Source organism: Belonocnema kinseyi, chromosome 8, assembly GCF_010883055.1.
Source record: "Belonocnema kinseyi isolate 2016_QV_RU_SX_M_011 chromosome 8, B_treatae_v1, whole genome shotgun sequence".
NCBI classification, from domain to species: Eukaryota; Metazoa; Arthropoda; class Insecta; order Hymenoptera; family Cynipidae; genus Belonocnema; species Belonocnema kinseyi.
Window position 1 is genome coordinate 380068 of NC_046664.1, and position 26381 is coordinate 406448.

Below are 26381 nucleotides of genomic sequence, written 5' to 3' on the forward strand. Positions count from 1 at the left end.
GAAATAGTTGAATTTTTAACTAAAAAAAATATCAGTTTTCAAACTAAAGTGAAATAGTTCAATTATCAGATACAATAGTTAAATTTTAAATTTAAAAAAAAAAATCAATTTTCTACCAAAAATACGATTTTTCAAAAAATACGTGCATTTTTAACCCTCAAACAGTACACTGGTGCGAATTCGCACCCGAAGTTTTTTAATTTTGTTGGCATTACGCAAACACGGCTGCAGCAGATTATACTGATACCAGAGATAAATTTTAGTTAAAGTGATGCAGTATTCAACAAGAATAATTGCATTTTCAGTTAATAAAATGCACAAAAAATGATGTTTAATAAAATTTCTAATTAATTATCAACTAAAAAAAAATTTTTTTTTAAATATAGTTAAATCCGTAACAAAAAAATTATTTTGAACAAAATTTTTAAATTGTCGAATAAAAAAATTACTTTTCAAGATCATAGTTAAATCCGCAATCGAAAAAAAGAATTTTTTAACATTAATTTCCATTTTCAAACCAAAAAATTAAAAGTTTCCACGAAAAAGAAAGACTTTAAAAATTATTGATTAATGAAAAATAAAATTCTTAACCAAAAATGGAATTTTCAACAAAAATTTCGAATTTTTAATCAGAAAGTATGAATTTCTAACAAAAAATTGAAATATCCACATGAAAAAAGGGTTTTAAATAAAACTGATAAATTATCGATTGGAAAAGATGATTTTTTAAAAACATAAATCCGCATAAAAAAAAACAATTTTTCAAAACTTTTTTGACTTTCAACCTGAAAATATGAATTTTATGCAAGAAAAATAAAAGTTTCCACCAAAAAGAAAGAGTTTTTTAAAAATGGCTCATTTATTAACGAAAAAAAGGATTATCAATGAAATAATTAAATCTTCAACCAAAAATTTGAATTTCCAACCTAAAAATGTTAATTTTTAACAAAAAAATCGAAATAAGCACGAAAAAAATAATTGCTAAATTTACAACTAAAAAAATGAAATTTCAAAATTACAGTTAAATCCGCAATCAAAAAAAGAACTTTCTAACAAAAATTTTCATTTTCAATCCGAAAATATGAATTTTAAACCAAAAAAATTAAAAGTTTCCTTCAAAAAGGATTATTTTCTAGAAAAAATCGTTGAATTATTAACGAAAAAAATACGAATTATTATCAAATTAATTGAATTTTCGACCAAAAATCAAACTTTGTATTAAAAAGTTGAAATTTCCACGAAAAATGACTTATTAATGAAACTGTTGAATTATCATCAATGAAATTAAATTCTCAACCAACAAATTTCAATTTTCAATAAAAAATTATGCATTATTAACCAAAAAATTGAAATATCTACACAAAAAAATTATTTTTAACAAATCTATTACATTGTCAACTGAAAAAAAATTAATTTCGCAACCAAAAAAAGAATTTCTTACAAGAAATTTGAATTTGCAACCGTAAGATATGAATTTTTAACAAAAAATTTAAACTTTCCACCAAAAAGAAAGATTTAAAAACAAACTTTGAATTATTAACTACAAAAATAGGAATTATTATCAAAATAATTAAATTCTCTACTAAAAATTTAATTTTCCGCAAAAAATTGGAATTTTCAATCACAAATTCTGAATTTATAAGAAAAAACAAATTGAAATATCCGCCAAAAAAATTATTATTAACAAAATTTATTAAATTATCACTTTAAAGAAATGAGTTTTCAAAATCAGTTTAATCCGCAACAAAAAAAAACAAAAGAACTTTCCAACAAACAGTTTCATTTTCATTTAGAAAATATGAATTTTAAACCAAAAAAATTTTTATTTTCCACCAAAAATAATGAATTTTCATCAAAATTGTTGAATTAAAAAAAAGAATGACCATCAAAATAATTAAATCCTCAACTAAAAATTTAATTTCCCACAAAAAATTGAAGTTTTCAATCAGCAATTACGGATTTATAACGAAAAACAAATTGAAATATCCGCAAAAAAAAATGATTTTGAACAAAATTTATTAAATTATCAACCAAAAAAATGAGTATTCAAAATCACTTTTATCCGCAACCAAAAAGACAAAAGAACTTTCCAAAAAACATTTTCATTTTCATTCCGAAAATATGAATTTTAAATCAAAAAATTTTTATTTTCCACCAACAATAATGAATTTTCATCAAAATTGTTGAATTAAAAAAAAGAATGACCATCAAAATAATTCAATCCTCAACTAAAAATTTAATTTCCCACAAATAATTGGAGTTTTCAATCATAAATTACGGATTTATAACGAAAAACAAATTGAAATATCCGCCAAAAAAATTATTTTGAACAAAATTTATTAAATTATGAACTAAAAAAAAATGAGTTTTCAAAATCACTTTTATCCGCAACAAAACAAACAAAAAAACTTTCTAGCAAACATTTTCATTTTCATTCCGAAAATATTATTTTTAAACCAAAAAAATTAAAATTACACCTAAAATAATTAAATTCTTAAAGTAAAAATTGAATTTTTCTAAAAAAAAATTTTGATTTTCTGATTAGAAATCGCAAATTAAAAAACCAAAATAATGATTTTTGCTAAAATTAAGACAAAAGCGTTAAAAAATACTAGCTAGAATGAATAAAAGACGATTGAGAAAAATGAAAATGATTTGGTAAACTAGTGAAGGAATGAATGAATGAATGAATGAATGAATGAATGAATTACCTCGACATCTGTTCCCTCATGGTGCAGGCGGAGAAGAGGGTTGGGGATGCGTGGGTGAAGTACCTCTCGGAGAGATAATTGTAGGTCTCGATGACTTTGTCGATGTCCTCGCGATGTACGGCGACCGCGACTCGCATCAGCATCTGCTGGGGCCTCTCCACCACCTTCCCATTGATCTTGAGCAGATAACTTCGCTCCAGCGTCTTGAATCCGAAATAATTGTAACTGAAGTCCCGGTCGTAGATTATCGCCGAATTCAGTCGGTCCGCGTGCTTCTGAATTATATTGTAGCACGTCTCATTAATCATCGGAATCTCCTTCTTCGACTGCTGATCCACCATGTGCCGCAAATCGTATATCACCTCTAAAAATCCAATCACATCAAACATCCAATGACCAAAAACCATCATTTTTTCAATTTAGCCATTTTCCATTTTCTGGCGGTTTTCTTTCTTCTATTCAATCAATCTTATATTTTTTTTTTTTTACCATTTTTTTTCTCAACGACTCATACTTTCAAAAAATCTGTACTAATTAAAAATAAGCACGAATGAAATAATTGACATATTTTTACAAATATTTATATTATTTTATTCGTCCTGGTAGTGCATATTTCAAATTTTAGTTAAAAATTTATACTTTCTAAATTAAAAATTCAAATTTTTCGTAGAAAATTTCATTTTTGGTTGATAATTCAACAATTTTGATGAAAATTCATTCCCTTTAGTGGCAACGTTTCATTTTTTGTTAAAAATTCATATTTTCCAGTAGAAAATTTATTTTATTGGTTGATGAATTAGAAATTTGGTTAAAAATCATTTGTTTTTTTGCATATTTCAACTTTTTTCTTGTTAACAATTCCAATTTTCAGATCGGAAATTCAAATTTTTGGTTAATGATTAATTATTTTAATGGTAATTGATCTTTTTTTATGATAAACCAACAATATTTTAAAAAGTCTTTCTTTCTTCTTTGGCAGAATTTTTTAATCTTTTGTTAAAAACTCTTCATTTCAAGTTGAAAATGAAAATTTCGATTCAAAAATTCTTTTTTCATTGCAGATTTAACTATGGTTTTCAAAATTCATTTTTTCCGTTGGTAATTTATAAATTTTGTTCAAAATCTATTTTTTGATGAATACTACAATTTTTGGTTGAAAACTTATTATTTCTGATTGAAAAATAAAGTCTGTTGTAGGAAATTCAATTTTTATTTTAACGACTTAATTACTTTCTGGTTTATAATTTAACAATTTTTATAAAAATTCATTCTTTTTAATGGAAACGTTTCATTTTTTGTTAAAAATTCATATTTTCCAGTAGAAAATGCTTGTGAAAATTTATTTTATTGATTGATGATTTAGAAATTTGGTTAAAAATCATTTTTTTTTTGCATGTTTCAATTTTCTTCTAGTTAAAAATTTGAATTTTCAGATTGGAAATTCAAATTTTTGGTTGATGATTGAATTATTTGAATGAATATTGATCTTTTTTTGATGATAAATCAACAATCTTTTAAAAAGTTTTTTTTCTTTCGCAGAATCTTTTAATCTTTTGTTAAAAGCTAATATTTTCAAATTGAAAATGAAAATTTTAGTTCAAAAATTCCTTTTTCATTCCAGATTTAACTATGTTTTTCAAAATTCATTTTTCGGTTGATAATTTATAAATTTTGTTCAAAATCTATTTTTAGATGAATACTACAATTTTTGATTAAAAACTCATTCTTTCTTATTGAAAAATCCAATTTTTTGTATAAAATTCCATTTTTATTTTAATAACTTAATTACTTTCTGGTTTATAATTTAACAGTTTTGATGAAAATTCATTCTTTTTAATGGAAACTTTTAATTTTTTATTAAAAAATGCAAATTTTAAAGTTGAAAATAAAAATGTTGTTTAGAAAATTCTTTTGTTGATTGCGGATTTAACTATATATTTTAAAATTTATTTATTTTAATTAATTTTTTTTAGTTTATAATTTAGCAATTTCGTTCAAATTCATTTTTTTGTGTGGATATTTCAATTTTTTGTTCAAAACTCATTCATTCTGATTGAAAATTTAAATTTTTTGTTTGGAATTCAGTTTCTTCGATGATAAGTCCCCAGCTTCATTAATAAGTTACTTTTTTGTGAAAATTAAAAATTTTAGTGGAAACTTTTCATTTTTTGTGAAAAATTATTATTTTAATACCAAAAATGAAAATTTTTGTTAGAAAATTCTTTTTTTTATTGCGGGTTTACTCATACTCTCAAACATTAATTTTTTCAGTGGATAATTTAGCAATTTTGTTAAAAATCATTTCTCTATATATATTTCAATTTTTTTGTTTGTTGAAAATTCCAATTTTCAGATTGGAAATTCAAATTATAGGTTGAAGATTTAATTATTGTAATAATAATTCGTATTTCTTTGGTTGATAATTCAAAAATCTTTTAAAAAATCTTTTTTTTTTTTTTGCAAAAACTTTTAATTTTTGTTAAAAACTCATATTTCCAAGTTGAAAATGAAAATTTTAGTTCCAAAATTCTCTTTCCATTGCGGATTTAACTATAGTTTTCAAAATTCAATTTTGTAGTTGATAATTTATAAATTTTGTTCAAAATCTATTTCTTGGTGAATACTGCAATTTTTTGTTAAAAATTCATTCTTTTTGATTGAAAAATTCAAATTTTAAGTTAAAAATGAACATTTTAGTTAGAAAGTTATTTTTTTGGTCGAATATTTAACTATGTTTTTAAACATTCATTTTTTTAAGATTATAATTTTGAAATTTTGTGGAAAAATCATTTTTTCGGTGGATATTTCAATTTTTTTCGTTAAAAACTTATTCATTCTGATTGAAAATAAAAATTTTTGGGTTCAGGATTCAGTTTCTTTGATGATAAGTCAACAGTTTCGTTAATAAGTCACTTTTTTCAGGACATTGAAACTTTTTAATTAAAATTTCAAATTTTTGGTGGAAACATTTCATTTTTTGTTACAAATGAAAATTTTAGTTAGAAAATTCTTTTTTCATTGCGGATTTAACCATGGGTTTAAAAATTCATTTTTGTAGTTGATAAATCAGCAATTTTGTTAAAAAAATTTATTTTCAGTTGGGAAATTCAAATTTTTGGTTTAGGATTTAATTATTTTGTTAATAATCCTTTTTTTTGTTTGTTGATAAATCAACAATTTTATCAAAATTATTTTTTTTTGGCGGAAACTTTTTTTTCATACAAAATTTATATTTTCAGGATAAAAATCAAAACAATTTTGAAAAATTGTTCTTTTATGCGGATTTATTTGTGTTTTTGAAAATTAAACTTTTCTAATCGATAATTTATCAATTTTGTTCGAAATTATTTTTTAGGTGGATATCTCAATTTTTTTGGTTAAAAATTCATAATTTCTATTTGAAAATTCCAATTTTGGGTTAATGATTCAAATAATTTAATAAAAATTCATCTTTTTTTTTTAAGATAATTCAACAATTTCAATTAAAAAATCATTCTTTTTCATGGAAACTATTTCCTTAATAAGTCACTTTTTTTAAAGACATTTAAACTTTTAAATTAAAACTTCAAATTTTTAGTAGACACTTTTAATTTTTTGTTAAAAATTAATATTTTCAACTTGAAGATGAAAATTATGTTTAAAAAATTCTTTTTTTGATTGCGGATTTAACTATGCTTTTCAAAATTCATTTTTTTAGTTGATAAAATTTAGCAATTTTGTCCAAAATAATTTTGTTGCTGCATATTTCTATTCTTTTGCTAAGAATTAAAATTTTCAGGATGAAATTTTAAATTGTTGGTTGAGGATTTAGTATATTCGTTGATAATTTTCTTCTTTTTTTTTTTTTGTTGATAAATCAACAATTTCTTTAAATTTTTTATTTTGGTGGAAACTTTTATTTTTTTGTATAAAATTTATATTTTTAGCTTGAAAATAAAAAAATGGTGAAAAATTGTTTTTTTTTATGCGGATTTATTCATAGGTTTTTAAAAAATCATCTTTTCTAATCGATAATTTATCAATTTTGTTCGAAATTATTTTTTAGGTGGATATCTCAATTTTTTTGTTAAAAATTCATACTTTCCGATTGAAAATTCAAATTTCTGATAGAAAATTCCAATTTTGGTTTGATGATTCAATTATTTATTAAGAAATTCATCTTTTTTTGGTTGATAATTAAAAATTTTTATTAAAATTCATTCCTTTTAGTGGAAAGTTTTCATTTTTTGTTAAAAATGTATATTTTTAAGTTGAAAATTCTTTTGAAAATTTATTTTTTTAGTTTATAATTTAAAGATTTTGTTAAAAACAATTTAGTGGTGTATATTTCAGTTCTGTCAAAAATTCAAATTTTCAAGTTGGAATTCAAATTTTTGGTTGATGATTGAATTATTTTAATGATAATTTATCTTTTTTGGATGATAAATCAACAATATTTTAAAAAGTCTTTTTTTTCTAGCAAAAACTTTTAATTTTTTGATAAAAACTGATATTTTCAAGTTGAAAATGAAAATTTTAGCCAGAAAACTTCATATTTTTGGTGCATATATCAATTTTTTTTTTTAAGTTTTTCTCTTTAAGGGAAACTTTTATTGATTTAAATTAATAATAATTTCTAAGTCAGAGTTTCTGTTTTAATCCAAGAAAAAAATTCCCGATCATTTTCCGGTTCGCAAACATTTTTCCGAGGCAATGAAATTTAAAAAATTGAACTCTTTTTTAATCATTTTTCCATTTGAAATAATAAACAACAAATTAAAGCATTTAGAGTGGAACTGTAGAAATTTAAACTTTTAAAATTCATGTTTTAAAGCTTTTTATTAAAAGAATGTTGTATTCAAATGCTCAATAATTTACGCGTTTAAAATACTAATATAAATTTGAATTAAATGCAGATAAACGACAATATTTAGAATTTTTATAAATTGTAAATTTCAAAGATTCAGATTAAGTTTCATAAATATAAATCCACCTTAACATTTTCTATACTTTAAGTGAATTTTTTTTAACTTAGAAATTCCTAAATTAGAAGTTAAATTATTTTAATTTTTAACCATTTAAGCATCCTTGAAAAGCTTTCGAATATTACTTCGAAACCTTGAGAAACCTAGAAGAACTTTTAAATATATTTAAAAATTAATTTAAATTTTTCTACAACTTTGAGAAAATCCTGCAAATTAAAAAAAATCTTTAAGATTACATTTAGAACTTGAACTGATGTCAAATAATTAAAAAATAAATTAAAAACAATATGTAGATTTTTGCAAATTCCAAATAAAAAATTAGAAATTTTTTAAAAGAATTTTGAAAGGTTTGAATTAAATATGAATTTTCCTTTTATACAAATATTTAAAAATATTTAAAGAGATTTCCGAAATTGTCAAAAACGACCCTGGAATATTTTAAGTATTTTTTTTATTTTCAGGACTTTCCAAAAATTGTAGGAAAAAGTCGAAAAATTTGAAAATATATTTAGAATTTCTGAAAAAAATTTCAAACACTTCGATTCAATTACTTGAAATCATTTAAAGTTTTAAATTAATTTTGTATGTTATTAAAACTTCCAAATGTCTCTTAAAATTACACAAATTTTTTTTCTACAAATAATAAGTCAAACAATTAAGTTTCAGATTGTTTACTTTTAAATATTTGACTTCAATCTAATCGTCTTAAATTACCATTAAAATATTGCTAAATATTAAATAATTAACCTTTTTCTTAATTAGAAAATTTCAAATCAAAAGGATTAAAACTTTAATAATTTAGACTGAAATAATATTTTTAATTTAATAAAAGCCTTACATTACGAGTATATTAATATTATTTTTAAGTTGAAAATAGTTTATAAAGTTTCAATCGCACCTTCAAATTTTTTAATTTCGAAAAAAAAAATACTAAGAATAATATATTAATAAATCTATTTATTAAATTTAATATAATAAATATAATAAACACTAAGAATGACCTGAAATTTTGAATTAAAAATATTTTATCGATGAATTATTAAAATTTGTATTCAAAAATAAAATTATCGTAATAAATGATATTATATTTTTTCAATTCTTATTAAGATTTTTGAATTGAAACAATTACAATCTCTAAATTCTCAAATTTTGAACAGATTTAGAATAGTTTTGTCAAATTAATTATTTTCAAGTTTTTGATATTTAACGTACTGATCCACTTTAAATAAAATTGATTTATATTTAAAGTTGATAAAATAAAAATATTTATATGAAAAAAGTTCAAACACTTTTAATTTTTAATTGTTTAAATCTTCAAGGCTGAAATTTTAATAATTCAAAAAAACTGTTGAAATTTACAACCAAATTTCAGAATATTTAACGAAAAAACTTGACGAATTCAAAGAAAATTGGTTAAATTTTCTTATTTGATTCTAACAATTCAGCTTGCATTAAAAACAAGAAAAAGGCTTATTTTTTGTTAAACGGAGAAAAAAAAGAATGTTTGAAAAACAAAATGGGAAAGGAGGCGCCATCTTTGGAAAAATTGGTTAAAAAAAATTTACCGCTAAAAGCCTTTTTGGTTTCCTTATGAAGATTTGAAACGGCTATTCTGGCCGCCAAAATTGCGTAATCGGGGTGTTTGGTCGTCAACGTTGCAGCCGTTTCCGCCGCGAGATTGTCCAGCTCGACCGTGCTCACCCCAGAATAAAGACCGTTTATCACCCGAAAGGTAATTGCCGGCTGCAAAATAAATTTTAAAAATCAAGACAGTCTCTAGGATTTTTATTACAAATTTTATTTCCCTAATAAAACAAAAAATTAATTTCTTCCAGCCTTTTCTGCAAATTTTACTTTTTTTTGGTACACTTAATAGATCCTTTTTAATTTCTAAATCAAATTAAAAAAAAAAAAAAAACTCACAGGATCGACATAATCCATGTCGAGACCATAGCAGAGCTTCTGGATTCTCGAGGTTATTTTGTCGAAATGGACCTCTTCTTTGCGCCCATCTGTAGAGGACAAAATTTAAAAAAAAAAATAATAATGTAGGGTCAAAAAAGAGTAGACAGTTGTTAAAAATTTGCTTCTCATACAACATTTTTTGGAATTTTGGGGCGAATTACGTATTATTTAGCTTATTTGTGTGGGTTAGAAATGAAAAATTAAACAATTTTTAATCGCAACTTGAAAAAATTTGCATTTAAAAAAGTATAATCAGTTTAAGGTCTATAGATATGCAAAGGGCGTTTACTAATTTTTGCCCAACAAATCCGCGATTTCTGAATATCATATCAAATTAAACAAAATAATATTTTATGATTTATAATTCAATTTTAAAATGAATCTTGAGAAGTTTTTTTCTTCCCTTCAAACCTTTTAAAATTTTAATTCAAAAAATTTAAAAAGCGCTTTTAAATTTTGTTTCGAAATCTTCAAAAAATCCCCTTAAAAAAATTATATTTTTATGATTTATGATGTCGAGTAGCCAAATTTTGGTGTCCTAAATCTTCAAAAATTTACATTTAAAAAAAATTGTATATCTTGAAATTTTAAATAAATATTTAAAAAATTATTTTTCGACATAATAATTAAACCCTCAACCAAAAAAAATTATTCTTCAACCAGTTCATTTTCAATTTTAAAATGAATGTTGAGAAATTTTTTTCTTCACTTCAAAACTTTTAGAATTCTAAAAACTTTTTTAAATTTTGTTTCGCAATCTTCAAAAAATCCCCTCAAAAACAAACAACAACAAAAAATACGCATTGAAAAAAATAATATTTTTATGATTTATGATGTCAATTAGCTAAATTTTTTGTTCGAAATCCTAAAAAATCTACATTTAAAAAAAATGTTAATCTTCGAATTTTAAATAAATATAAAAAAATATGATTTTTCGACAAAATAATTAAACCGTCGACCAAAAAGTTATTCTTGAACGAGTTCATTTTCAATTTTAAAATGAATTTTTAGAAAATTTTTTCTTCCCTCCAAACCTTTTAGAATTTTAAAAACGTTTTTAAATTTTGTTTCGAAATCTTCAAAAAATCTCCTTTAAAAAAAATTATGCGTATTGAAAAAAAATAATATTTTTATGATTTATGATGTCAAGTAGCTAAATTTTTTGTTCGAAATCCTCAAAAATCTACATTTAAAAAAAATGTTAATCTTCGAATTTTAAATAAATATAAAAAAATATGATTTTTCGACAAAATAATTAAACCCTCGACCAAAAAGTTATTCTTGAACGAGTTCATTTTCAATTTTAAAATGAATTTTTAGAAAATTTTTTCTTCCCTCCAAACCTTTTAGAATTTTAAAAACGTTTTTAAATTTTGTTTCGGAATCTTCAAAAAATCCCCTCAAAAACAAACAACAACAAAAAATGCGCATTGAAAAAAATAATATTTTTATGATTTATGATGTCAAGTAGCTAAATTTTTTGTTCGAAATCCTCAAAAATCTACATTTAAAAAAAATGTTAATCTTCGAATTTTAAATAAATATGAAAAAATATGATTTTTGGACATAATAATTAAACCCTCAACCAAAAAAAATTATTCCTCAACCAGTTCATTTTCAATTTTAAAATGAATCTTGATAAAATTTTTTTATCCCTTCAAACGTTTTAGAATTCTAAAACAGTTTTTAAATTTTGTTTCGAAATCTTCAAAAAATCCCCTTTGAATAAAAAAATATGCGTATTGAAAAAAATAATATTTTCATGATTTATGATGTTGAGTAGCTAAATTTTTGTTTCGAAATCTTGAAAAATCTACATTTAAAAAAAAAGTTGAAATCTTCGAATTTTAAATAAATATAAAAAAATGATTTTTCGACATAATAATTAAACCCTCAACCAAAAAAAAAATTATTTCTCAACCAGTTCATTTTCAATTTTAAAATGAATCTTGATAAAATTTTTTCTTCCCTTCAAACCTTTTAGAATTCTAAAAGCGCTTTTAAATTTTGTTTTGAAATCTTCAAAAAATGTCCTTTAAAAAAAAGAAAAAAAACATGCGTATTGAACAAAATAATATTTTTATGATTTATAATATTGAATAGCTAATTTTTTGGTTCGAAATCATCAAAAATCCGCATTCAAAAAAATGTTAATCTTCCAATTTTTAAAATAAATATAAGAAAATATGATTTTTCGACATAATAATTAAACCCTCAACCAAAAAGTTATTCTTCAACCAGTTCATTTTCAATTTTAAAATGAATCTTGAGAAATTTTTTTCTTTCCTTCAAAGCTTTTAAAATTCTAAAAGCGCTTTTAAATTTTGTTTCGAAGTCTTCAAAAAATCCTATTTAAAAAAAAAGTTGCTAATTGAACAAAATAATATTTTTATTATTTATAATGTTAAATAGCTAAATTTTTTGTTAGAAATCCTCAAAAATCTAAATTAAAAAAAAATGATAATCTTCGAATTTTAAATAAATATAAGAAAATATGCTTTTTCGACATAATAATTAAACACACAATCAAAAAAATTATTCTTCAACCAGTTCATTTTCAATTTTAAAATTAATCCTGAGAAAATTTATTCTTTCCTTCAAAACTTTAAGAATTCTAAAGACGCTTTTAAATTTTGTTTCGAAATCTTCAAAAAATCCAATTTAAAAAAAATAGGCGTATTGAAACGAATAATATTTTTATGATTTATAATGTCGAGTAGCTAAATTTTTAGTTCGAAATCTTGAAAAATCTACATTTAAAGAAAAAGTTGAAGTCTTCGAATTTTAAATAAATATAAAAATTATTCTTCAACCAGTTCATTTTCAATGTTAAAATGAATTTTTAGAAATATTTTTCATCCCTTCAAAGCTTTTAAAATTCTAAAAGCGCTTTTAAATTTTGTTTCGAAATATTTAAAAACATCCCCTTTAAAAAAAAATGCGTATTGAAAAAATAATATTTTTATGATTTATAATGTCAAGTAGCTAAATTTTTGTTTCGAAATCTTGAAAAATCTACATTAAAAAAAAAGTTGAAATCTTCAAATTTTAAATAAATATGAAAAATATGATTTTTGGACATAATAATTAAACCCTCAACCAAAAAAAATTATTCCTCAACCAGTTCATTTTCAATTTTAAAATAAAACTTGAGAAAATTTTTTCTTCCCTTCAAAACTTTTAGAATTCTAAAAACGTTTTTAAATTTTGTTTCGGAATCTTCAAAAAATCCCCTCAAAAACAAACAACAAAAAATGCGCATTGAAAAAAATAATATTTTTATGATTTATGATGTCGAGTAGCCAAATTTTGGTGTCCTAAATCTTCAAAAATTTACATTTAAAAAAAACTGTATATCTTGAAATTTTAAATAAATATTAAAAAAATTATTTTTCGACATAATAATTAAATCCTCAACCAAAAAAAATTATTCCTCAACCAGTTCATTTTCAATTTTAAAATAAATCTTGAGGAAATTTTTTCTTCCCTTCAAAACTTTTAGAATTCTTAAAGCGCTTTTAAATTTTGTTTCGAAATCTTCAAAAAATCGCCTTTAAAAAAAATAATATTTTTATGATTTATAAGGCCGAGTAGATAAATTTTTGTGTCCGAAATCCTCAAAAATCAACATTTAAAAAAAAATTAATCTTCAAATTTTAAATAAATATGAAAGAATATGATTTTTGGACACAATAATTAAAACCTCAAGCAAAAAAGATTATTCTTCAACCATTTCCTTTAAAATTTTAAAATGAATCTTGAAAATTTTTTTTCTTCCCTTCAAACCTTTCAAAATTTAATTTTGTTTCGAAATCTTCAAAAAAAGCCCTTTTTTTACTTAAAAAAAAAAAACATTCGTATTGAACAAAATAATTGAATCCTCAACTTCTTTTAAACTGAGTTTTTTATTAAAAGTTTAACTATTCTATTTTAAGGTGAAAATTTATCTGTTTTAAGGGTAAATTCAACTATTTTGTAAAAAATTCTCACTTTGGTAGAACTTTTTTTTTGTAATCTTATTGAAGATTATATATTTCCTTGATCAATTATTTTATTAAATTAAAAATGTATTATTTTTTAACTGAACATTTCTCTGAGAATCCTTTTTTTAAGAAACTAATTCTTTGTTTAAAAATTTTAATATTTTATTGAAACTTCGATCTTATTTTGTTGGAAACTTATTTTTATAAGTAAAAATTTAACTGCTATTTTTGATTAACTGAACATTTTCAGTTAAAATTTGAATTATAATAATAAAAATTGATGCAAACATTAAAATATTTGCTTGAGAATTGATGTTTAAAAATTCATTTGTTTGCTCAAAATTTCACTATTTCGCTGAAAACTTATTTCATTGCATTAAAAAAAATTTTTTTCCCCTGAAAATTTAACTAAGTATTCTATTTTTTGTTAAAAGCCCATTTCTTTCTTAAAAATTTTTACTATTTCATTGAAAATCCAAAATTTATTTTGTTCTTATAACTGAAAATGTAATTATTCTATTTTTAATTAAAATTTAAACATTTTCTTTTGAAAATTCAATTCTTTTTTGGAAAATTGTATTTTTTTTTTGTTAAAAATAACCACCTTTTGATGAAAAATCTATTGTTTTTGAACTGAAATTTTAGCTGTTCCATGTTTGTTTGAACATTTACCTTCCTGAGTTGAAAACTGAATGAATACATTTAGAATTCCTTTCAAAATTCAAATAGTTAGTTGAAAATTATTTTTTTTTACTTAAAATTTAGCTACTTCATTGAAAAGTTATTTTGTTGTATTAATTTTCATTTACTGAAAATTTAACTAAGTATTCTATTTTTTGTTAAAAATGCATTTCTGTGTTTAAAATTTTTACTATTTTATTGAAAATTCAAAATTTATTTTGCTCTCGTTATTTTTATAACTGAAATTGTAATTATTCTTTTTTAAATTAAAATTTAAACATTTTCTTTTGGAATTTCAATTCTTTTTTGGAAAATTTCTTTTCGTTAAATTTAAAACAAATTTTTTTTAAATGTTTAAATTTTCGTTAATTTTTTTTCATTAAAAATAACAACCTTTTGATCGAAAATATATTGTTTTTAAACTGAAATTTTAGCTATTCCATGTTTGTTTGAACATTTACCTTCCTGAATTGAAAATTGAATTATTAGATTAAAAATTCCTTTCAAAATTAAAATACTTGGTTTAAAATGTATCTCTTTGGTTGAAAGTTAATTTTTTTTATTTAAAATTTAGCTGCTTCATTGAAAAGTTATTTTATCAAATTAATTATTTTTACTAATATTTCAACTTTACTTCTTTTTACAAAAAATTGAACATTTTCAGTTGAAAATTCAATTATTTGTATAAAAATTTCATTTTCCTCGTTAAAAATCACGAACTTTTAATTAAAAATTATTATGTTTTTGTATAAAATGAAATCTTTCTTGATTGCAAAAATATATTTTTTATCTTAAAGTTTAACTGAGTCATATTTGATTGAATATTCATCTCCTACAGTTGAAAAATGAACTATTTGGTTGAAAATTGCTTTAAAAATTCTAATATTTCGTTTAAAAGTTATGTACTTTGTTAAAAATTAATTAATTAATTAATTAAATTATTATATTAACTTTTTCTTTGAAAATTTGTTTACTTTAGTTAAAAATTCATGTATTTTATTAAAGATTCATCATTTTTAGCTAAAAATTAAGTTCTCTAAACATTTGTTTTATTGTATCAAAAGCGTGTTTTTTACTAATAATTTAACTAAGTATTCTATTTTTGGATAAAAATTCATTTCTTTATTTTACAATTCAACTATTTTGTTCAAAATTCGTTTATTATTTTTTTTTAAATGAAAATTTGAACTATAATTTACTTTGTAATGGGTCATTTTACACTCGAAAAGATAACAAATCCTTTCAAATTAGGATTAATTGAACAGTTGTACTTTATTCCGTATTTTCGAGGAGCATACGTAAAACCGCAATATTATTTACAGTGACATTCCATATGTTATCATGTTGTGAAATCAGCAAAAAAAAAATGTATAACGAATGTTAGCGACATTAGTCGCATCCGTGCAAAACGCCGAATAAGTGCATTCTTCAGTTTATTTTTAAATAATAACTGATATTTCCAGGAAGATGATAAATATTTTCTTATTGTTAATTTCATAGCAAAACAGGAAAATTTTGACCAGAAGAAGCAGAATTTCTCAGTAAAATGTTTAGTAGACAAAGAAAAGTTTGGTAGAGGTCAAGACACGAAGGAACAAGTAATATTATTTCATTATTTATTAAATGTATATATTTTACAGGTTACTTACTCCGTTTGAGAACGAACATCTTTCCTTTTGCGACCATTTTCAGATTTAAAAACGTTAAACTTAACTAGAAATTATAAAACAATATATGAGAATATTTGAGAAACACTCCCTGTGTGTGCGTTGTCGTTATTTTATTATAACTAACAAAGATTTGGCGGGACCGGACGAATGATCAGAAATAGTTAACATTATAAACGCGCGCCAAAAGTAGGAGTATTCCATAGAGAATAAACATAGCAGGTGCTATGAATTTTTGAATCTGATCGCACCAAGCATGCGTTGCATCTACATTCTCATTGGCTCTTGATCGCGCGCTTATTTGAAATTATTAAGAGCGTGAGAGACTTTTCCGATTCCTACCTTATCGACATTTCTTTTAGCATATTTATTCCACACGAAATGTGATTGAATATAAAAAAAAGGGACTAAGGAACGTTTATGTAGTAATAAATATTTACCGATACAAAAAAAAAATGTCGGAAAAACATGTTTGTTGTAGTTTCAAAAAATCATTAGTACATAAACGCTCCTTAAGGCCATGTAATGAGTGTACCAGCTGATCAAGGCTGAGATCAATATTTTTTCACTGATATTGAAAAATAAAAATTTAAATAACGCGGAAAAATTTTTCGGACAATATTAATGAATATTAAAGGACCTTTTATGTCAATGTACAGAGTAAGCAGGAGAAAAAAGTTGATTTATAAAAATTAAAAAGATACTAAATATAGTTTTTTTTTCATAATTATTCAAATTTAGGGCCCGTCACACCTTTCTAAGTGCTTCTTTTTTGTTATACCAAATTTTCAAGTCGATATGACACTTCGTGTGCAAATAAGTTAGGAACTAAATATAGTGTCACTAAGTAAGGAATCTGGTCACGCGGCTCACTCCTCATAAGGGCTAAATACCTATATTGCCGACTTCACTTTATCAGTTCACTGAATGTTTTTTTAAACCTAAGAACTTTTTTTGTAAATAAAATATCGAGCTGAAACTTTGGGAAATGTATTAGAGTGCAGTAAAGTACGTTTAGGTACTGCATTTCGGTAGGAACTTCACTGAAAATTATTTTAACTTTTTTATGAACCTCGACATTTTTTGAACGTTCGAACTTTTTTTACACATAACATATCAGTCTCAAACTTTGAGAAATGCAAGAACCGAAAGAAAACTACGTTTAAGTACAAAGCTTAATAATAGAAGATGTAAAAGAATATATTTCAACAATCAATTCCAACGGCATCAGCCGGTAACGTTGTACACGAAAATACGAAACCTGGCGGCCATTAGACGAGGCTCTAGAGGGTTCGTAATTTCGTGTACAACGTCACCGGCTGATTCCGTTGGAATTTAATGTTGAAATATTTTTTTTCATCTTTTATTATTAAGCTTTGTACTTTAACGTAGTTTTCTTTCAGCTCTTGCATTTCTCAAAGTTTCAGCTCGATATTTTATTTACAAAAAAAGTTATTAGGTTTAAAAAAACATTCAGTGAACTGATAAAGTGAGGTCGGCAATATAGGTATTTGGCTGTGTCACATGCCCTTAAGTGCCTTTTATTTATTTTCCAAATCAGAAACTTAATATCTCGATTCGTATGGACTGTAACGTAGCCCAACATTTTCACAAAGCAGGGAAATAGGGCGATTGTTAACACAATAGAAGAATAAATTCTTTTGAATACTAAATACGAACTTTTTAAGACAGGTAATTTTTGACAAAAAAAAGTGCTCTTTTTTACCAAAAAGGTAGACGTTTCCACCATAAAGGGAAATTTTCTGCCAAAAGAAGAATTATTAACTAGATAAATCAAAACAAAGCAAATAAAAAAGTAATTTTCTACCAAAGAGTGAGTTTCTAACAAAATTGATCAATTTTCAACCAGTTTTTTTATTTTTAAGAGGAAAACGCGAAGAATCTACTAAATAATTGAATTTTTGACCCCAAGAGTTGAATTTTCTACAGAAGAAAGTTCAATTTCGAACGTAAAAAATGAATTTTCTAGGAAAAGACTAATTTTCAACCACTTGAATTAAACCGGAAAACGAGTTTTTAATGAAAAAGTTGAATGCTCAACCAAAAAGGTAAATAATTGCGAACAAAAAAGTAATATTTTTAACAAAAATGTATTTTTTTAATTTTAGAGAGACTTTACCAAAAAGACGAATTTTGAACAAAAGAAATAATTGTGAACAAAGTTGTTTAATATTGAAGATAAAGGAGTGAATATTATCTACAAAACAGTGGAATTCTGTCCTTAAATATAACCATTCAATATGAATTATCAACAAAATATGTATTAGTTCATACTTCTACTAAGAAAGATTTTAAGTTGAAATAAAAACAGTTGCATTTAACCAAAAAAGTAGTATTCTGAACAAAACAATTAAATCATGAAGCAAAACAAAATTATTTGCAACAAAACAGTTGAATTTTTAACCAAAATAGATGATTTAAAAAAAATATAAGATTAATTTTCTAAAAAATGGAATATTTAAATTTCGAACCAAACAGATGAATTTTCAAAAGAAAAAAAGAATAAATTTTTCACAAAGTAGTTTAAGTTTCAAACAAGCAGTTTCACTTTTAACCAACAAAAGTGCTTATTGAAAAAAAGTTGCATTTTCACAAAAATTAATGACAGTAGACTTTTTAATTAAAAAGCAATGGATTTTCTTCATGGGTCCTATTAAATCAGTTCACATGTGAGCAAAATTTAGAGTACCTTTTTAGGACCATCTTTCATTAAATTCGCAAACATTGTTCAAATTTATCATCAGGAAACGTACTCAATGTAATCTCAGAATACTTTTTCACAGAAGAATGCTTTGAATTAAACGTTCAATTTAATTTAGCACATCGAGTTTGCATATAAATTCTCGACCAATCAGATTTTCCATAAACCAACCAGGTTAATAGAAATGAATTATATGAAAAACATATCTTCAAGAATTCATTCAAAACAAGAAAAATTATAAAAAATAATTTTTTATTAAATAATAGACTTTTAAAGTGAAATATAAAATAATTATTTCATTATACTCCTTAAAAATGAATGATCGATTTGAAATTTAAAGAAAGAAATACTTTTTTTTATCGAAAATTTGAATTAAAAATAATTCCTAATATCTTCATGTACTTTACAGTTAGTATTTTTTCTGAACAATTGATTTAAATATTTAATTATTTTAAAATAGCGCGCCAACAGAAGCCAATCCAGTTGGCTACGCGACGCATGTGCAGTACAAAAACTAATGTCGGCCGGTACTCGCTATTCCTATCAATTTCGGTCAAACTAAGCCAACAGATGGCACCACAAAACGTAGGTCTGTCTTTTTCATTGAATTGCATTAGGAAAAAACAAAAATAATTCAAAACTTGATGCTGTTTGCAATTAAACAAAAAATAAGAGTGACTATTACTAATTATTTCAAAAAAGAAAAAGTCATAAAGATATGTAGTTTAATATGAATAAAATTTTATTTTGAGATACATTTTGAAAGCAGTTCGAACTTCATATTTCTATGATTTATTTTGTTGATATTATTGATTTTATTATTTGTTCTAGTTAAAGAAAATTATTTATTGTTGAAATTATTAATGTAGCTAATGAAAAAATTAATAATATTTAAGATCTCAATGACAAAAATATTTAAAACATATACATGATCAGAAGAATTAATAAAAAATATATTACTTGTATCCAATATAAATATAATAATAATAATTAGAATATGTGAGACTACAACTTAAATTGCAAAGTAAAGAATGTTTGTATCTTTAAAATCTTAATAGGTTCAAGTTTTGAAGGTAATATTGTTAAAAAGTAGTGGTAATTGTAATTAAAATGTTTAAGGGAATCAAGTTTCAAATCAAATAATGTGAGGGAATCATTTGGTAACAAGTCAATAACAAGAATGATGAATAACAAAATGGATTTAATATTATTTAATATAATGTATATATTTATTATATATTAATAATTTTATTTTAATTTTTAAATTTAAAAGAGATATTGAATTAAATAGTTGATTATATTATTGCAAACCTTATTTCTAAAATAAACAGACTATAAGTTATTAAAATCTATAAACAAATGTATTGTACTCATGACGCACAGTTGGAGGAAATGCACTTTTTTCATTCAAAAATGTCCAGAGCCTTCAATTTTCTTGCGATTTTGAATTTTTCTATTTTCAATTATAGATCATTAAATTCTATAGATCTTGACTCTCCGAAATTTTGTCTCCTCTATTTTTTCATTAATAATTTTTCCAGTCAAAGTATGAACAAAGTCTTATTGTCGGTGAAAATTTTTTTTTGCTTAAAGTGCTTCCCATTAATGTAGGAATGACATTTAATAACCAAAATAATTTAAAAGTTTATAACAACTACTGTGATAAACAATTTTGGTGTCAAAATATTAGAATTTGAGATTTTTCAAATTATAATTTACTTCAATGGCCAGAACGACTTCAGGTATTCCTTAAAATAATAAATATTTAATAATATTTGATAAAATATAACAATTTAAATTTTTGTAAACAAATTAGATAAACAAATTTAAAATGTTGGCCCTTTCGCAATAGAAAATGTTTTGCACTGGAAATGTTTTAAGCTATTGGACGAATGACTGCTAGTCACAAAAATATTAGAAGAGTTAACAATTAAATTCTTCCTGGCGCTTAAAGGAAATAATAATACTTTGAAAAATCTCAAATTATAATATTTTGCCACAAGAATTGTTTATAAAAATAGTTATTATAAACTTCTAAATTATTTTTGTTATTAAATGTCATTCCTACATTAATGTGAAGCACTTTTAGCACCAAAAAATTTTACTGATAATAAGACTATTTGTTAATTTTATTTATAAAATTTGTTTGCAACAAATAAATGGAATGATAAACAAATTATTTGTATTTTATGATTCCCTAAAAATTAATTTAAGACAATATAAAGTTTTCCTGATCAATTATCAAAGCGTGAAAAATTGTTATGTACACAATTTCAGCTTTTCCATGCTTTGAGTAGAAAAATTATTAATAAACAAATAGAGAAGACAAAAGTTCGAAGCGTCAAGCTGAACGAAAAAAGTGAATTTCCTCCTTCTGTCCGTCATAAGTACGGTATGTTTGTTTATAGAGTTTAATCGTTTATAGTCTGTTCATTTTAGAAATAAGGTTTGCAATATTATAATTAACTATTTAATTCAAAATCTTCTTTAAATAAAAATTTTTTAATAAAATTATTAGGGGTTGAGTGCAGCGAGAAAAAAGCTTTCAAGATTAAGCAACAAATAAATGATTGCACTGTATAAATGTATATATGATATCCGTTTCAATTTAAATAAATATATACATTATATTAAATAATATTAAATCCACTTTCTCATTTGTTAATCTTTTCATTAACCTTTAACCAAATTATCCCCTCAATATACAATATACGTCATATATTTTTTATTATTCTTCCGATCATGTATATGTTTCAAATATTTTTGTCATTGAGGTCTTCAATATTATTAATGTTTTCATTAGCTACATTAATAATTTTAACAAAAAATAATTTTTTTAACTTTAAGAAATAATAAAATCAATAATATGAGCAAAATAAATCACAAAAATATAAAGTTCAAACTGCTTACAAAATGTACCTCGAAATTAAATTTTATTCATATTAAACTACATATTTTCATGGCTTTTCCTTTTTTCAAATAATTAATAATAGTTAGACTTATGTTTTCATCCATTTTTTTTATTTATTTGCAAAAGCATCAAGTTTTTAATTATTTTTGCTTTTTCTTAATACAATTCAATGAAAAAGACAGACCTACTTTTTGTGGCGCCATCTGTTGGATTAGTTTACCGACAATTCCCCTCCGGATCGTAAGAAAACAGAAAAGTGGCGGCGATGCATGGGGCTGCTTTTTATTGTGTTGAGAAGTAACGACACAAGATTGGATTGTGAAATTTTGAAAAATGTGCCTGAGAGACAGGAGGGACCAGAGTTATCAGCGCCATGTTTGAGTTGGCAAATTTATTGATCGCGCCATATTTTGGTTAGTAAATTTTAAATACTTCCCAGCTTCTGATTTGCTACTGCCAAATCGACGATATTTTCCTCAAAGGCGGAGGATATATAGAACTTCCGGGAGTTTCAAGCAAATTTTAATGTAAAAATACCAAAGATAGCATAATAGTAGGTGTGGCCCCTTACCAGCGAACCTATAATAAGTTTCAAGAACTAAAAAATGTTACTAATTAAAAAGAGACGGAGATATCTTGGTCTCTTTTTACCCAATGGCATTTTTTAGTTCTTGGAACTTCTTATAGACTTATCTAGTTTATCTCTTTTGGTTGAATTTAACTACTTTTAGTATGAAATTAAAATTCTTTTTGGTTGAAATATCAAATATGACGTTTTTCATTGAGAATTCATCCTTTTTGATGAAAGTTTAACTACTTAGCTAGAAAATTAATTATGTTACTCAAAATTTAACTCGTTAATGTATGATTCAAAATGTATCTTCTCAAGTTGAAAATTAAAATACTGGGTTTAAAATTCCTGCATTTGATTAAAAATACGAATTGGTAACTTTGTAAATAAATTCCTATCTTGGTAACTAATTCCTCTTTTTTGTTAAAAATTTCTTCAAAAATTTTTTTCGTAGTTAAAAATCATTTTTAAAAAATTGAAAACGTAACTGTTACATTTGTTGTCCAAGATCTATTTTTTTAGAATTTTAATCTTCTTGGCTAAGTTTTTTTACTGAAAATTTAATCATTCTATTTTTTAAAGGAAAATTACTTATCAGTTGAAACTTTATCTTTCTGATTAAAAATTAATTTCTGTGGTTGAAAATTCGTTTCCTTTTTGGTTGAAAAATTATTTAATTAACTGAAAATTTAAGTATTTTATTTTTGGCAGAAAATATATTTTTTTGATAGAAATGTCATCTTTTTCTGAAAGAAATGTTCTGTTTTTTAGAAAATTCAACTATTATATTTTTTGTTAAAAATTCATTAGTTCAATTGAAAACAAATATTTAATTAGAAAAATCCTTTTTTCTTTATAGAAAATTAATCTTTTGGATTGAAAATTCCACTATTTGGTGAAAATTTATATTTTTGGTAATATACTTCATCACAGCGATTAAAAATTAGTTTCTTTAGTAAAAATTTTATTTCTCTTTGGTTAAAAATTAATTAATTTTCCAGAAAATGCGTCTCTTTTTTAAATGTACTTTCCTAACTGCAAACTAAACTATTATAGTTTTGGTTTGTAAATTTATCTTTTTTTAAATTTAAAATTGATATGTTTTATTGAAACTGTATCTTTTTGGGTAAAAAATTCATCTTTCAACGATTAAAATTGAATTATTTTGTGAAGAATTCATTTTTTGTTGAAAAATGATTGTTTCAAATAAAAATGTGATTATTCTATTTTTGAATAAAAAATTTGTCTTTTCGAAAGAAAAAAAAATTTGGTAGAAACATAGTTTTTTTCGTTTGTTGAATGTTTATTTTTGTAACATTTTAACTATTTCAATTTTGGTTGAAAATGGATCTTTTTTTAGGGGAAAATTCATGTGCTTTGTTGAAAATGAGGCTTTTTTGATACAAAATTAATGTTTTTGGTTGAAAATTCAACCAACTGTTCAGTTAAAAATTCATATTTTTACTTAAGATTCATCATTTTAGTTAAAAATTAATTTCTTAGGTTCTGAAATTTATCTTTTTGTTTGATCACTCAACTAAAAAGTTTTAGAAATGTATTTAGAAACAAAATTTATTTTGCATTAATGTTATTAATGTTAAATGTTTATGGTTGGTTGTATACTTGGAAGAATTGATAAATTAGGACATTGCAGCAACTCTCAATAAGGCACTATTTGATGCGAATAATATGTTTTCTAATACTTTGACTAACTTTAACAATTAAATTACGCGCCTTTTCCAATTTCAAGCGATACATTTTGCCGCGAAATTTAAGTAATGTAATTATTATCATTAAAGATCGAAAATATGATTTTTAAAATTCTATTCAAAATGATTTATAAGCATTTTGAATTCTTGAGCATACTCTCATGCTCGTGAGAATTACTCCGAGAACTTAGGGTACCTTTTCAACAAAGTAGCTGGAAATGAATTCTATGCAAAATATTAACTCCACGATTAATTCAAAACAGGTTTCCCTGAAAAGGTACCCTTTCACGGAGGTCGAATTTGAATAAACTTATGAATTAATTTGACACATCCAGTTCGCACCTTGGTTCTCAACCAATCAAATTCGCCATAAACCAACAAAAGAGCTAGAAATGAATCCTATAAAAAATAAATATTGAAACTTCCCACAGAATAAATATTTAAGGTGTCAAGATGAAAATTCTTTAAATTTTTAAATCCCAACATGTTTCATGGTGAGTGCACTACTGGCAGGTGCTGCCTCGAGCATCTTCGTGGGTAACTTTATTCTCTACAACAGCAAAGGAGAGTTTCTTCTCGCTTCCTCCTAGCGTCGCTAGATGTCCCTCTAGTTTCAAAATGTTGTCATTCTTGTTCTTCTCAATCTCTGCAATTTAAACTAGTTGGCGGGAGCAAAGTTTTCTCAGGTGTGACTATTTTCAATTATCTGAGAAAGAAGCTGACCCTGTATATAAATTATAATTGAAATTACATAATTTTTAGATTATGTTAGTCAGGCGCAAGTCGAGACCTTTCAGCAACCGACGATTTTTTGCCAAAATCGATTTGTTATTGATGGGAACGATATGGTCCAAAACAACCATTTCTTAGATTTAGAATGTAGGATATTCAAATAGGAAAACAATCTAATATAAAATCCCTTTTTAACGTTCAATAATCAAATTGATGACAAAAAAATGTCTTGAAAATATAATCAAGAATCCAACGACCAAATTTGGACAACCACCACAAAATGCTCCCACTGGAATCTGGAAAAAAAAGGAAACCAATTTCCCCCTCCTTTCTCCCTAAAGAAGAAAAAAAGAAAATTATTTATCTTTACTTTGGACGAAAATAAAAAGGAGGAAAGAAAAGTGAGGAGAGATTTATTCAAATGAATGAATTGACGGAAAAAATTATTTACTTTAATAGAATGTGGCATGGAAAACAGTGAATCTCTTCTAAAATTGAAAAAAAATATCGAGAGGAGATTGAAAGATTGGCATAATGTGCCTTAAATTTAGTATATCGTGTAGACGAATAAAATTGCAGTGGCAAGACTCGTAAGGAATACAAAAAGGATAAAAAGGAGACCAACGGAAGGATGGACGATTGCTGGACGCCTTCGAACTAGTGAGGTGAACTAGAGCATGCCACTCCCGAAAGAGAAAGCAAAACAACGAGTGATCAGCGAACCAAGTTCCTCCGTCTCGTCCACATAAAACTGCCTATGTCTACAACTTCCAAGTCTCCAAAAACTAGAAAATATATTTTGTCATTTTCATTTATTGCTGGCATTCTGAACATTTGCCTAGGGGAGTGGAAAACTGCAGAAAACCGATACTTCCGGGCGCGGATTACCGACACACGAGTTTGGCTGCAAACATTTGGTAGCATCGGAATTCCCACAACTAAACTCGTCTGTCGGCAAGTGGTTAACATATTTAACAAGTGAGCTTGTTCTTATAAAAGATGAATTTTCAACAAAGAAAATTAATTTTTAACCAAATAGTTGAATTTTCAGCAATAACACATCATTGTAATGCCAGAAATGGAAATTTTATATGTTCAGTTAAAAATATTTTGATTCGACAACAATAAAAACAGATTTTCAACAAAACAGTTCAATTTTTACACAAAAGAATGAATTTTCAAACACATGGTTGAATTTTCAACCAAAGATGTAATAATAAATTTCCCAAAAAAATTGAAAAAAAAGAAATCTTAATAAAATAGTTAACTTTCTAACCTAAAAGATGAATTTTTAATCAAGAATATTATTTTCCACTAAAAAGAGGAAAAGAGTTGTATTTTTAACCAAAAATGGAATAACTACTTAAACTTGTAATGAAAAAAACGAATTCTCTATCAAATAGTTCATGTTTCAAATAAAAAAAATTAAATTTCAACTAAAAAGTCTGATTTTTGACCAAAAAATACGAATTTTCAAAAAAGTAATTGAAAATTTTAACTAAATAAAATAAATTGCAATAAAAATTGTAATAGTTCAATTTTGAATAAAAATACAATCAATTTTCAACCAAAAACAATAATTAAATTTGCAAAAAATAATTAATTTACAAGACAAAAAAATTGAATTTGTAACCAAATAGTTGACTTTTTAACCAAAAGGATGAATTTTTAAAGAAGAAGATTAATTTGTTACCAAAAAGGATAAATTTTCAACCAAATGCTAAAATTTTCAATCAAATAAGTGAATCAACAAAAAAGGATTATG

General features: G+C 23.9%; 1 protein-coding gene across 1 annotated transcript in view; it reads right to left on the bottom strand.

The window, feature by feature from the left end:
- The window catches only part of LOC117177768 (ribonucleoside-diphosphate reductase large subunit-like), a 24526-nt gene extending 8383 nt beyond the window's left edge, over positions 1 to 16143 (bottom strand). The window contains exons 1-4 of the mRNA XM_033368679.1: positions 15954 to 16143; positions 9599 to 9687; positions 9241 to 9418; positions 2712 to 3075 (exon numbers count right to left, since the gene is read on the bottom strand). Of these exons, the coding sequence (XP_033224570.1) occupies positions 2712 to 3075; positions 9241 to 9418; positions 9599 to 9687; positions 15954 to 15990 (668 nt within the window). The 5' untranslated portion in view covers positions 15991 to 16143. The remainder of the gene's footprint in view (positions 1 to 2711; positions 3076 to 9240; positions 9419 to 9598; positions 9688 to 15953) is intronic.
- Positions 16144 to 26381: the final 10238 nt, after the last annotated feature.